This window comes from Cloeon dipterum, chromosome X (genome assembly GCF_949628265.1).
Source record: "Cloeon dipterum chromosome X, ieCloDipt1.1, whole genome shotgun sequence".
Classification (NCBI taxonomy): domain Eukaryota; kingdom Metazoa; phylum Arthropoda; class Insecta; order Ephemeroptera; family Baetidae; genus Cloeon; species Cloeon dipterum.
Window position 1 is genome coordinate 3,141,333 of NC_088790.1, and position 13,909 is coordinate 3,155,241.

The 13,909-nt window shown below is 39.1% G+C and overlaps 4 protein-coding genes across 8 annotated transcripts; 1 reads left to right on the plus strand and 3 right to left on the minus strand.

Annotated features, from left to right (window-relative positions):
* Window positions 1-50: 50 nt before the first annotated feature.
* Window positions 51-3,355, minus strand: Sep1 (Septin 1). Of its 2 annotated transcripts, none has more exons than XM_065493085.1 (9): window positions 3,181-3,355; window positions 2,938-3,043; window positions 2,785-2,871; window positions 2,475-2,733; window positions 2,301-2,418; window positions 2,154-2,240; window positions 1,204-1,364; window positions 1,053-1,145; window positions 51-839 (listed from the first exon to the last, which is right to left on the minus strand). In XM_065493085.1, exons 1-9 carry the CDS (start codon window positions 3,235-3,237, stop codon window positions 683-685), a joined length of 1,125 nt encoding a protein of 374 aa, XP_065349157.1. In that variant the 5' UTR covers window positions 3,238-3,355; the 3' UTR covers window positions 51-682. The 2 variants fall into 2 exon arrangements, with proteins under 2 accessions (XP_065349157.1, XP_065349159.1); XM_065493087.1 differs by having other exon boundaries at window positions 51-821; window positions 3,181-3,354.
* Window positions 3,356-3,724: 369 nt separating this feature from the next.
* LOC135946530 (uncharacterized) lies at window positions 3,725-5,137 on the plus strand. The gene is made up of 6 exons (XM_065494782.1): window positions 3,725-3,936; window positions 3,990-4,206; window positions 4,261-4,428; window positions 4,480-4,596; window positions 4,643-4,784; window positions 4,832-5,137. Exons 1-6 carry the CDS (start codon window positions 3,824-3,826, stop codon window positions 5,110-5,112), a joined length of 1,038 nt encoding a protein of 345 aa, XP_065350854.1. The 5' UTR covers window positions 3,725-3,823; the 3' UTR covers window positions 5,113-5,137.
* On the minus strand, window positions 5,120-7,886 carry Yod1 (Yod1 deubiquitinase). 2 transcript variants are annotated; one of them, XM_065494784.1, is made up of 4 exons: window positions 7,616-7,886; window positions 6,546-6,866; window positions 6,179-6,486; window positions 5,120-5,734 (listed from the first exon to the last, which is right to left on the minus strand). In XM_065494784.1, the coding sequence occupies exons 1-4, from the start codon at window positions 7,728-7,730 to the stop codon at window positions 5,522-5,524; spliced, it is 957 nt and encodes a 318-aa protein (XP_065350856.1). In that variant the 5' UTR covers window positions 7,731-7,886; the 3' UTR covers window positions 5,120-5,521. The 2 variants fall into 2 exon arrangements, with proteins under 2 accessions (XP_065350856.1, XP_065350855.1); XM_065494783.1 differs by having other exon boundaries at window positions 6,179-6,495; window positions 7,616-7,885.
* A 736-nt stretch (window positions 7,887-8,622) lies between these two features.
* On the minus strand, window positions 8,623-13,765 carry rt (Protein O-mannosyltransferase rt). 3 transcript variants are annotated; one of them, XM_065493196.1, is made up of 14 exons: window positions 13,616-13,765; window positions 13,217-13,343; window positions 12,958-13,160; window positions 12,783-12,907; window positions 12,549-12,725; window positions 12,323-12,497; window positions 12,017-12,266; window positions 11,792-11,953; window positions 10,177-10,479; window positions 9,969-10,122; window positions 9,701-9,918; window positions 9,524-9,650; window positions 9,008-9,182; window positions 8,623-8,951 (listed from the first exon to the last, which is right to left on the minus strand). In XM_065493196.1, the coding sequence occupies exons 2-14, from the start codon at window positions 13,310-13,312 to the stop codon at window positions 8,741-8,743; spliced, it is 2,376 nt and encodes a 791-aa protein (XP_065349268.1). In that variant the 5' UTR covers window positions 13,313-13,343; window positions 13,616-13,765; the 3' UTR covers window positions 8,623-8,740. The 3 variants fall into 3 exon arrangements, with proteins under 3 accessions (XP_065349268.1, XP_065349267.1, XP_065349269.1); XM_065493195.1 differs by lacking the exon at window positions 13,616-13,765 and adding an exon at window positions 13,416-13,532; XM_065493197.1 differs by lacking the exon at window positions 13,616-13,765 and adding an exon at window positions 13,468-13,487.
* Window positions 13,766-13,909: the final 144 nt, after the last annotated feature.

The following is a 13,909-nucleotide window of genomic DNA, read 5'->3' on the forward strand; positions in this document are numbered from 1 at the left end:
CGCAGAGTTTGTCAAACGGCAAGGAGAAGTTCTTTTTAAACGCAACAATATTTGGAGTACAAAATTTATTATTTATTGGCATCAGGACAACTATTCTTGCTTACTTTAGGTGAAAGAATTTGTACAATGAGAGCAATAAGATAGGACTCAACTAATGATTTTACAAGCGAATGCTGGTGTGGGGAATTTTAACTCGTAATAAATTGAAAGCAACAGTTAAAGCACAAAATTAAAAATAAAAAAGCGTTTCAAAGGCAATAATTGATGTTTATCATATAATATAAAACTATATCAAGAATACTCTTATACACATAAGTACTTTTTAAAAATAAATGAATTTATTCCAAAACTAAAAGGCACGTTATCTTTTTGAGGTGTGTTTCAAACTTATGTAGAGAGCCGTTTGAGCTGAAAAGCACCTGTTGAGCTGAACACTGCAATAGGTGAAATGGGGCAAAGATTGAAATTGTTGTTTCGTAACGCTCTAGAGACTGAGATTGGCACTCAAATGCACTTGGTAGGACACATCCCAAAAGGAAATTAGTATTATTGCAATGATTAATCTCTCGAGATCTCAATAAGAGGAAATTCATTCAAACTCGAGACTATAGAAATGCGCGTCCTCTAGTTTTGCCGCTGGAGAAATGAGAAATGAGGAGCCTGCTTTCATAGGAGACTGAGTTCACTGATTCTGAGTTTGCTGCATCTGCGCCTGCATTTTGGCAAGCATTTCCTGCATGCGACGCAGCTCAGCTTCCTTCTCTAGCAGAATACGATCCTTTTCGTTTGAAGAAGCAGACGGCGCTGCACCACCCTCAACTCTGAAAAGACAATACAATCTATTCTTACCCTCACATGTGAGCCAGTATAAACCCCCAAAAAATCAATTCAATTGAAGTAACTGAGCATTTTGAACAGAGGTCTCAACTACGAGATTCGAGGCGGCGGCTGGCAATATTCACTCTCGGCTACCACGGCTTTTTAAATTTTTGACCCTTTTTCACCAGCAGCTGGCTGAGACCTCTAATTTTAAGAAAAATAATTTAACTAACGGTTTTTTGGGAGCTCCCTTGGCGAGTCTCTCAGATCTGTAGTTTTCATAGTGCACCTCCTGCGTCACTTCTTGCAGGTCCTGCATGTGCGTGCTGTGAAGCAAATCAGGCCGATTAATCGACGACGGCTTCATTAAATTAACGCGATTACATCAGCATGGTGCGTAGCTTGATGAAGTCACAGTGTTCTGGATTTTCCACTTCGATCACGCCCCAAGGATACTGTCGGCCTCGAACCTTCCGTCCCTTCACCTCCAGCAGGGTGTTGGCACCACACACTGCAAACGGCACAGCTTCTTTTAACTGACGAACCTGGAATATTTATTTTATGATAAAATTAAAAGATCTCTTTATCGAGGCAAGCATTTCTAGAGAATTGTCTGTGAATGGTGACCACTGGTAGAGTGGGAATTTTGGAATGGGAGCGTTGTTCTCTGGAAAATTTAAAAAGGAGAAGGAAAATCGTTTAACTTGCGTGTTTTTAATGAGGCATAATGGGAATTTTAAAATAAGGGCGTGGTTATCCGGAATTTAAAAATGAGGAGTGGCTCGACATGTCGGTAGGAAAGTCGGAAAAATTGATATTTATAAAAGAGAATTTACGAAACTTTAAAAATTGGGACATGGCTACCTAGTACAATTTAAATAAGGGGCGTTGGACGTGTGGCAGTGAGGAAAAATTGTTAAAATAAAAGCTTTAACTGATAATTAATTTTAAAATCGTGGCAGAGTTCCCTGGATATTAAAAAATAGGCGTGGCAAATGTAAAAAAGAACAGGAAAACCATACACTTTAAATTTAACATTTTGTTAATAAGATTTTCTGCTAAAATCCTGTATGAATTAAGAATTTCCTGATTTTCCAGAAAATAAATCAATTTTGAAAATACAGAAATTGTTGATTTGTGCTCACTTGACGGCTTAAATTAAAGTGTGACTACAGGGATAAATCCCCACAGTAGTTGCTTTAGCAGCAGTTATTTCTTTTTAAGTACTTGTTGGATACCACAAAAATTCACTAAAATTACCAAAAACTAAATCAAAGAATCCTTTGAGCTTCCTTGTCAGTGAGAATTGCCCAAGATATGAAAAAAATACTAACTTGTTCCTTGTAGTCATCATCCTCGTCACTGTCACAATCAGGCAGTGGATAAATTTTGATTCCATTGGCTTCGATTTCTTCCATGATCTGGAAAAAAGGCCAGAAATTGACTACACTGCACTAAAACTAAATAAATATATTTCCAACCTTTTTCTTCAGGCGCAGAACTTCTTTCTTGGTCAAACAGTCGGCTTTCGCGATCACAGGCACAATATTAACCTTGTTATGGAGCTGCTTCATGAACTCGATGTCAAGCGGCTTCAAGCTGCCAAGCAAAAGCAACAAAATAAGCATAACAAACAAATAATTTAAAAGGCAAACCTGTGTCCAAACGGCGAGATAAAGTAGAAGCAGCAATGGATTCTGTTGTCTACTATGTTTCGGCGGTTGAGCCCACTTTCGTCTCTCAAGTACCGCTCGAACTGATCATCAATGTACTGGATGATGGCCCTAAAGCTGTCGTGGTTATCAATCGCGTCGCCATATCCAGGAGTGTCAACAACAGTGAGGCGCAATTTGACGCCTCGCTCCTCAATTTCAACGGTCGAGGCATCCAATTTGACCGTCTGCTTGGCTTTTTCTACAATAAAATTACTAAAATATCGTGATTAAATATATTTTAATAAATTACCAACTGCATCTGGGATAACTCTCTCAGAATACAAATCAGTCAGGAACAAACTGTCGACCAAAGTTGATTTTCCCAAGCCAGATTCACCTGTACATTTAAGGAAAATTCAAAGTTTGAGCATTTTGAAACTTTACAAAGCAATCTTGTACGTACCTACAACCATGAGAGTGAACTCAAAACCTTTCTTAACCGACTTCCTATGAACCTGGTTCGGAAGGTTTGCGAAACCCACATAACCTGGCGTCTCCAAACTCGAAAACTGCAATGAATTACGTAAATACGTCATTCTTATTCTAAGATTTTGTCTCCTTTAATAAGAAAACAGAAAAAACAGGAATTTATTACGGTTAATATGATATTACACCAGTATTTCGAAAAAATTACAAAATAACTCACCGTTTTAACTGATTCGCTTGACATCTCTGATCTTCTCGTTTGGCAGCAGCCGAGCATGCAGCAAATACGTGGCTTCTCGCCGAAATACCTTTAAAATCGAGGATGCAAGCAAATTACTTAGACACCGGTGAGCAGCCAAACACAGATGTTTGTTATTGTTGAAACTGCCGGAAGTGCAACAACTTTGGAGACGGAGCTGATGCTACCTCCCCGTTCATTGGTCCAAATATGGGGTGCGGCATTCTTACAACCAATGAGAGCTGGTTTTTCTCTTCGAGCCGCTAAGTCTATTTTGGCGCGTTGAAGTGACAGATTTTCAAAACTTCTGAGATCGAATTTTGCATCACGCATAGGCATAGATTGAAAATTCGAACACTTCCCAACAACCATTTTATGAAAAATGGGAAAAATCATTGATGAGTTTATGTAATTGTTCTCAAAAGGAGATCATCAAATCATCGCCCCTCTCTGTTCCCTTTTAAATGCACAGGAAACGGCTTTAATTAATTTATAACGTTATGTCTGATTCCAATTATAGACCTAACATCGCTCTTGTAGCCATAGTTACAACAACAAATGACTGTCCTTTTAAAGCCCAGGGAAAACTCCGTTATTAATTAATTTGTTTTTCGGTCTTAAAAATATGGAGTTTCCCGCGGATAATGCGCTCAGCACAACGAGAGCCAAATTGGAGGACTCTCCAATTAAATCAATGAGTGAATATTACAACTCCATCTCGAGAGGAATTTTTCAGAAGTATGTACAAGAATTAATTTGAGCTATGAGATTTTTTAAAAAAATTTCTTTAGCTCTGCTCCTTTGCCCGCATGGGATCAAGTGCCCCGCTCATCAGCTCAAAATTTAATAGAATCTTTGATATCACGCGACCAGCAGAGAGCCAAGAACCAGGCTGAAGAGGAAGTTTATCAAAATAAAAAGATTACACTTGATAAACAGTGGGAAGAGATTAAAACTTTGGAGGAAACTCTGAAGAATGCCTTTTTCGAGACGGAGGAAAAAATCAATGTACACGTTTTTTTAAAAATAAAAATTTGAAAAATTAATCCGTAATTATTTCAGGAGCTCAAAAACTGTGGTACAGGGTCAGCAAGTGAGAAAAATGAAGATCTCATAAGAGAAACAGAGCAATTGGACTCGCAAGCCACTTTTTTCATCGAGGAAACGCAGAAAATCTATGAGGCGATTAATAACATGCAAGCCGATATCCTTGCTAACTCAACTTATGTGGTACCAAATCTTAATTGCCACGATTTTCTTAATAAATATCGATAAATACAGGAATTCGCTAAGAAAGTTGCTCACGAGCATCCAGGTTTGTACGACGACGGAGCAAAATCGGTATTGCAGCATTTCGAACGGCTTAAAAATGCGCACAAAGAAATTACCAAGAATCAAGTATGAATATTGTTTTAATGTAACATAATTAAAACTTTAACTACAGGAAAGTCTACTATTTAAAATGAAGCGACTGCGCAAAGATACCCTACAGTTGGCCTCTAAATCTCTAGCGGAATTAGACCAATTAGAGGCACAAATCCACGAACTAAATTCGCAACTCTCAGCTCATGAAGCGGAAAATGAAGGTTTAAATTTGATAGTAAAATATTTTAATTTAACCTGCTAATTTCAGGACAAGCCAAAATTGCGTTGGAGCAAAAAGAGTTGGAAAGAGCACTTACAGGCGAAGCAAAGCGAATGAGGGAATCACTCAAATGCATGTACGAACAAATGTGGAAAAGGTACAACGGAATTGCAAGCATGCCGCTGGCCAAAAAATGTCAAGAGCAAGCGGAGTACATCCAGTTAGCCATGACAGCCCTGGAAAATTTGATTCAACACCTCAAGGTAGCGGATCCTAAACCAAATGAGTCTGTCAACCCTGAGGCGTCAATTCGGAGTAAACGAAATTAAATATCGGTTTAATCATTAGCAACAATCTTTTCGTATTTTATTATTAAGCCCTGGAATTTGAACAAAACAAAAACTTAACAACTATCAGTTGGAGCCAAAATTAAAAAGAAATCCTTAGATTCAGTTTAAATAGAAATTAATACCGAGTGACTCGTCATAACACATGAAAAATTAACTGGGTTTCACACAAACAAAAAGGGAAAGAATAGAATCTCGATATCGCACGAATTTCAAATAACACCAAATTATTAATAAGTCAGTTTAGAACTGAAACGAGTTTTGTGATCACGAAAAATATCAAGTTTTGGTGATTAGTTTAAGATCACGGTCATTACAAAATCATGTGTGACAAAATATCAAGATGCAAAAGCTATTCACGTCAGTCAATGGAGAAGCTCACGAGTTGATGTTACACCTCGCCAAATCTCACATGGTCAGTCTCCTTGGCGTGCGCCCGGGCTGCAATTTCTCCTTTCAACAAAATTTGGCACTCCAAGCACTTCACAGTAAACTCGTGCACGTTTGTAAATTGTCGACTTGATTTGCTCTCTTGAGCCAATACACGGGCTTGATCCAGCACTTCTTCGTCAGTCGTGGGAAAGATCATCTTGATTGCACCACCCTGCAAAATCATTCAACCCTTAAATCAGATCAGCGATTAATAACTGTCGAATTTGACCGTTGTTTTGACATGTTTAAGTCTCAAATAGAGATCTTAAATAAAGATGAGCGTCCTCATCTGTTACCGATGAACGGATTGTTGTCTACTTGCAGCTAAAGAGTTTGTCTATCGATTAAATATCGAAGAAACACAATTAAAGTCTATTAAAATCGATTTAACTGCAAAATTCTTCGCTTGCTAGAAGGCTCAGAAAAAATCGCCTAAGCAACCGCTTTGATCTCTAATACCGATTTTCGGTACGACGAACCGAATTTTCCACCGGTGATTCTGATTTGTCCATCGGGAATCGATTCGGTAGCCCGTAAAAGATCCCCAAAATCACCATGACGCTTCTAGCAATGTTCAATTGCGTTTAAAATGCAATAAATAACAACAGCATCTTACATCATAAGGCTCCAAGTAAAGAGGATCGTAGTGAATGCCATCGTAAATGAGGAACGCTCTTGTGGCATACTTTTGATCTTCACCAAATCTGTTGACGATTCCATGAAGGGAATTGACGACTACGATTTCAAATCCATAGAAGCTGGAGAGGATGGAGACCTCGATCGCTCCGCCCCAGGCCTCTGGTTTCTGGATCCACGAGCAGTAGTCGCTGGCAGGCTTTTCCAAAAAGGCCTCGTTGTAAATCTCCGGGTCACTGCGAACTTTCTCGACAATGATTTGCCTCATAAATTGCGCCTTGTCAGGGTCTATTTCACCTAAATGATCAAATTGTAAATTCCCGTTTAATTTTTACTGATCTCAATACCATTTAGCACGTATCCAATGCTGGTAAACAAACAGGAGTTGTCAGAGGGCACTACCTTCCTCAGGAGGAAACCCCCTCCGTTCGCTTGAGCAGCACTGTAGGCAGAGATTATTTCCGACTGATCGATCGCTCGGACGGTCTGATCAATGGTCGCGGTGGACGCCGACTCATTTTTCGTATGGGTTGTTTCTTGGGTTTCTTGAGCCAAGATCACGTCGCCTGACTTAATTCCTGAATCGTGGAGGGACTTGGTTTTAACCTCCATTTCCAAAGCCTTTGGTGGAAAGCCGGAACACAACTTGAGGCGGGACTCAGGAATGCCTGAAAATTGGTGCATTACATATTATTACAAAACTATGTATATAAATATGTAGTCAGATATGTTTCAGGGGTTTACCTGACGAGAATACGATCAATATTATTGTTACCGATATGAACGGGCGCCCAAAAGGGAGAGCGAAGGGAGGAGCCTGAGATTATAAAACTACCCCGCACTACACTACCTGACTCTCCCTCCGACCGCAGACCGCGCTGGACGCTGGCTCTCGCTCTCTCCCCCTCGCTCAACCTTTGAGGCAGCCGCTCTGTAGAACTTACGTCAACAAAAAATAACCAAAGGTATGGACTTCAAAGATACAACCCTGCTTTACTTTAAGGACGCGCTGACTAAGCCGTCAGCCCCTCTAGTAGCTTGGCTAAAAGAATAGGCTCACGACTCGTAAGAAACTAACCGCTTACAATAGTTTGTTTATAACATTATTATCAATCAGCTCAAATATTATTTCAAGATTGTGTTATGAATTATGTATGAAGTAAAAACTGTTGGAGCTGATTCAACTGAAATAACTACATAAACCTAGTGATTTTGGGCGCATTTTGTTAGATATCCTAATCAAAAATTAGCATCTGTATGTAGATATGACAGAATTTTATACATACATAAATATTATGTAGATAAAAATGTACATATCTATGTAATATTATGATTTTGTTGCCAACAAAATTAGGTTTCCAGATCAGAATGAGATGTTTATGCATAGAATCTAGAGAATGCGTAATATTATTCATACCAGAGAATGACGAAACTTTTTGTGCAAGATCGCTAAGACTGCTGTTTGATGTCAAGTCTTTGATCACGCTGTGCTGGTTTCCTGCCTTAATTTTTAGAGTCAACGGGGCAGCCATCGCGCTCCAATAGAGTGTAACGTGTTTGAATTCCGAAAAATAACTACTTCTTCAATTTGATCGACAATGAGAAGTAAAGAGAGTTACGCGCTAGTTACGATGACTTGAATTTCAAATTTGTAAACAACTATCCTGCAGCCAGCATGCAATTCATCACAGACAGACACACCCATTTATTCATCAAGCGTGTGGCCGTGCTGGCCAATGAGATTTCGACCTGCCCTTCCCCTTTTCTCGTGGCGCGCTGGCCGCGCGGTTTAGAGCGCTTTTCACAACTATTGCAGTCTAAGCCGCAATAATTCTTAAATATCCGCTAAATTTACTAAAAATCCTAAAAGTGGTAAAAATCAAATCAACGAATTACGCGAATTACTCCAGGGGTACATGTTTGGCTTTATAATTCAGAGCAAATATGGAATACTGATCAAATTCGATTATTTTCGTGGGAACGTTTATTCCTCTCACCTATCTCGTTAAAGCTGTTGTTATATTTTTTACCTTTGTTTACCCGCAAAGCTAGACTGAATTAAAATTATATACTGTAAAAAAACTAAAACTGCTACTCGTGATTTGCCCAAAATACGTTTCTGTTGGAAAATGTAAAAAAAAATATTTTTTCCCAAAGCATGAAAATCGCATATTATTTGATTTGTCTCGCTGAGTAGATTCCAAAAATTCAAATATTATTAAAAGCTGGCAACTTTTTAAGATATTACCTAAACCTTTTGTAATTTAATAAAAATCAACAGGAATTATTTGTGTGAGCAGAATTGTTCCATTTCCACGATCTTCATGATTGGATGCAAAAATTCATACATTTACGATATTTACATAACCTCATTTACGGATAGGGTGAGGGTAGGAATAAAAAGACTTCAATGAATTGTAAATAAAATAAAAGCGACTTCTATATTTAATAAAATTCGGCACATAACCATATTTTATATAGCTGCAAATTATAAAAGAGAAATATAATTGTCATTTCTGAGATTACTGATCCCCAACCAAGTTCATAATAACATATCGACATCAAGGGCACTACGCTGCATGATAAAATCCCAAGAGTCTCTCCACCTCAAACTAAGAAGTTGCTGAACAGTAAAAGAACTGCAGCCGTACGAAAGAGGTGCAAATTGAACAAATACGTAGAGAATCATCAACAGCCAACTAGCAAACAGAATTTGAAGCGGCCAATAAATTAAGTTACTCCATCGGCAGGATCTGAAACAAAATTTATACAGAACTATGCTCCAGATATGGATCTGTGGGGGAGTTACCTTGCCACGGTCAAAGCATGCTCGGTAAACGCAGCCAGCAAGACGATTTTAAAAACCAAGGCTGGCAGGTAGTGATGAAGAAAGAGGGTTCTTTCCACACAAAAGTATGGAAGCATGTTGATTCCGTATCCAAATAGCGCTATTTCCAGCACAAGATCAAATCTAGCCCACTCGTCTAGAAAGAAAAATAAACAATTCAGTTATAGTTGATTTATAAAGGGCTGAGATCAATACCAATTTTAATTTTTAATTGAGATAAGCAGTGGAACAAATTGTGCAATAGTGAAATTTGAGATATCCTTTTTTTGTCAAAATTATCGATCATGGTCCCTCTTGTCGCGAATTACGAGGAAAATTCTCTAAATTGAGAAATCTCGCGGCTGAGGCCTCTAAAAATAAATCTTGATTTTACAAGGAGGCGGTTGATGCTCAACGCTTGATTAAAATACAAAATTTGCAGTCATTTCTCAAGAAAATTCCAACTCTTTCCCAATTGAAGGAATTTTTTATACTCACCAGCGCTGATATCATAAATTTTCCTTCTCATTCGGCACAAATACCAGACCAAAAGTACGCAGTAAGAAAAGATAGCAATCGTCCCCGAGTACCAAATGGCAACGTTTCCTATGAGGTGGACTTGCGCCTGAATTTGAATTGAATTTAGACAGGGAAAATATAGAGTTATTTGCCTACATTTGTTGTGGTGTTGACCCAGTAAGCAATACCTCTGCTCAGCAGCGGCCAATCCAGGGGCTGGCTGGAATACATGTGATCTTGCAGAGTGTCACTTGAAGAAAACAGCATTTTCATGTGCAGCTCGACGATTTTGTCCCAGAACGACAGTGTCGTCGGTCGAGTGGGTATCATTTCAGCATGAACCATATCTCGCTCTCTTTCTTTCTGATCGTCACCTGCACAGAAAGCATGAATAACTATGCCCTAATGTAGTAGATTTTATTACTCTTTGTGTATCGATGCTCCTCGACATTCCAAACTGTATCGTCTTGGATCACAACTCGGTCCGTGACAATTTCGTGCTGATTGAAGCCCCAATCAGGCAGCTGCTTCCCGCTGAACTTGAGCGCTTGTGAGGTATTGACGTGGACCAAACGAACCTATGCATCCCATCAGATTAAATACGGTCAAAATTTTATAAAATTCAAACTTACCATGCTCTCGATTGTGTGCCAGACATCGCCAACCTGATCTTTATTAATAATATCCACCCTCCACAAGTTCTGAGCAGGCATGGAAATGTTGTAATCAATGTAGCAGGACACCTCCTGATTTTGAGGAGATACTGGGGCCGCAACGTCATGGGAATTCAACGCTCGACTCGTCATTCCGTGCACCAGTTGAATGATATCTCCGTCTTTTATAGCGTCAATTGGCCGGCTGACAGCCAGGTCAGATCTGCTTGGTCTTTTCACAATCCACCAGTTGTTCACGTCCTTGAAACTGTAGCACGTGACCTGAAATTGGATTATATCGTGAGTAAAGAACGTGTTTGAGGGAAAATATCTCTGACTGAGAATTCCATGAAACAAAAATCAATCGATTTGTCTCATCAAGGGCAGTGTTTATACCAATTATTGGGGCATAAAATTCAAAACTGATAGTTGACTAAAAAAAATTGACTCGTGCGTGGTCTGTGAGGATATTATGTTAATATTTTTCCTGCGCGTTTTAAGTGCAAAGAAAGAGCTGATCGTTAAGACGCAATATTGCAAGGCGAGCGGATGCAAGGCGAAAAACACCCGGCGCCGTGGGATCAGCTGACTCAGCGTTGGAGTCAAGAGACAAAATAAAAAATGAGCAGTAAATAGCTGACTGAGAAGTATAACGTTTAAGGCTGTGAAAATAAGACGAGGTTTTTCGGGAAATATTCAACTATTTTTAGACTGTTATTCAGGGGTCCGAATTTCCCCAACTGGGTTTTTTCGGTTTTTCCCATGCAAAAAAAAGCTATTTTACCCAAGGCTCCGATATTTTCAGTACAAAAATTGAAAAAATAAGGAAAACCCCAAAAATGGTGATTTCTGGCTGATTTATGACGCAAAAAAATATTGCTGTATTTTTGCGCATTGCAAAATTGGCGAGCCCTGGGAAATGGGGGATGAGTTTCTAGGTTTCTTAGAAAAATGCAGTGACTTGCTAATCTGATAAACCTCTTAAAACCTAAATTACCCCCAATAACACCCAAGTGAGTTGTGCAAAATGTAAAAAATACGGTTTTTCTGATGCTCTTGCATAAACGATTTTTTAAATATCAAATTCTTAGCGAGCAGGGATGCTCAAAAAGCACGGAAATATAAAAAACTCCCTATTTAAATTAGACATTGTTGAGCAAAATTATAGAGTGGATCATTTATCCTTTACTGGGAGGGACTAAAGCCAAAATTTATTCCAATTAACCCCATAATCAACCCTTCAACCATTCAAACCAATATAAAAATTAAAAAATCAAATTCGCGAATATTTTTAAAAAAAATATTTAATTTTTTACAGTTCAAGTTAGGAAGGAGACAAAGAAAGCATAATATCATTTTTATTCTTTGCGTGAATTTCCTTAAAAATCAAATTTCTGGTCAAAATTTCTACTATCAAAGCAAAATCATGCACTTAACTTCTGATTTAAGTCAATTTAGATGGTTTTAGACGATTTGGTTTCGCTCATTGGCTCAGAAAAAATATTCGATTCTCAAAATCACAGCCATACACATAAATAATCCCGTTTGAGACAAAAAATATGCTCTTTAGTAAGAAAGAAACCCATTTCCAAACCTGTTGCTGATGGCTGGAACCTCTCTTGTCCGGATATCGAACTGGATAAACCGCCGCATGCGAGTGCATCCAGCATGTCCGTCCATGCGAGTGGCGCAGCGTGATTTGCGAGCCGTGGGCGATTTGCAGTGGCTGGCCTTTGGTGATTGACGCAAGACCTCCCTGTTAAATTAAAAAGAAAACACTTTAATAAACTCAACTCCCAGTGGTTTGCGTCTAATCTACCTCTAGACTTGCTTGGAATGCCGAAGTCATCACGCTGTCGTGAGGGCCGGCCTTGTTGAGGATCGAAAGGTGGACGTGGAACAGACTCAGGTAGAGCGCAACCGGAACAGCGAAAAGAACGACCGCTCTGACAAGGGCTTGGCTCACGAGCGACCAAATACTGAGATTCTTGTTGGCAACCAGACTCCACATGTCTCTCCACACGACATAGAATCCCAACAGCAACGAGCACAGTCCAACGAATTTAATACTATATTTTAAAATGATTTGAGTCTCGCTTAAATAAAATGGTTCATTCAAACATACCAGACAGCAGCAGTGAGGGAAAATAGGCCGACAATCAGCCAAGCGAACCAGGCGAACGTATAAGGAGATTCACGGCAGCGAATGAACTTTAGTAAACAGTAAAGTCCAAACACGCTGAACAGCAGCAGCATGGGCTCCATTAAAATGAACCTCGATTGGGTCAATAGCGCATTGTCTATAATTAAAATTATTAAGAGGAGTTTTATTTTAACTAAAATTAGAGTACCGAAAAGAATGAGGAATGCTGCTGTGGCTGCTGTGAGTTGCTTCAGTCCAAGCTGGAGGAGCAGGTAGTAGACGGACACTGGTAGCAAGGCGCCGCACAGTGCGGGAATGAACCTCACGGCAAAGAGAGGGAAGTTTTCTGGATAAGCAGCTCCGATGGCGACGAATTTGAAATCGCCTGAAAGAATAGATCTATAATTCATGTCTCACAGTAAAATGTAGAGTCTATGATTACCAGTGTATCCACCAATGTAAGCGGCCAGGGCAATCAGCTGTTTGCCGAGCGGCGGTTGCGAGTCAAAGAAAAACGTCCTTTTCATGTATAAACTGACATATTTCCCGTAGTGTAGCTCGTCAAACCTAGCAAATATGATAACAAAATTCTGCAAAGAGTAAAATTTACAGCTTACACAATACTGTGAGGCTGAGTGAGGTTGTAGAACCTTGTAGCAATTCCAACGACGAGGCAAATAAGAGATGCCAAATCGAATTGGAAGCTTATTTGGCACTGAAATTTAACAGGCTGAAGGTTTAATTCAGTCGGATTTTGAGTTGGGCGCTTGCTGTCAGTCTCCATTTCTCTCTTTTCAGTATCTGGTTCAGATTCAGTGATCTGTAAGGAACACATTTTGAGCGTATATATTTGAAATTTATAAGATTTAGACTTACCTTATTGCGTTTCAGCAAATCTTTATCAGTTTTCCCCTTTTTGGATGCTTTCCTGTTAATAAGTTCTGCATCTTGTGTTGGCTGCAGCACTCCCATGATTTTAAGAAGAGACTTTCATACTATTGATCTGAAAAATTGTATCTATGAAAAATCGCAAGCTTTTAATCTCAACATTAACGCAAGTAGCTTAGATGCTTACTGTAATAAATAATTTATAGAAATTAAAGATTAGGGTGTAGAAATTAAGTTACAAAGTCTCCAAAACTGGTTTCCCAGTAAGAATGTGTACGCGTTGCAAAAAGGTGGGAGTTGTCTTCTATAACGGGATCATGAACAACAACAAACATGAGGCTGTGAGATTGGTGGTCGTGATTATATCGATAATTATGAATAATATACCTTTATTCTGGCAAGTAATCTTGCTGATTAATTATTGTTGGTCGTCATGGTCATTAAACCTGAACTTCGTTTGCCTCTGAATCCTCCTTAATTTTCGGAAAACATAAACATCAAATTACAAACATCTGAGACTGCGCATCTTGGCTGGATACAGCCACACAGCTGCGCAAGGCGTGATTGGTCGGACAAACAGGTCCGTCATTGGATTGGCCAATAGAAACCAACCTTATCATTGCTGCTTATCAGAATGAGGAAAAGAGTCGAATAAAATACTTTTCAAGTTTTCAGTCGCTC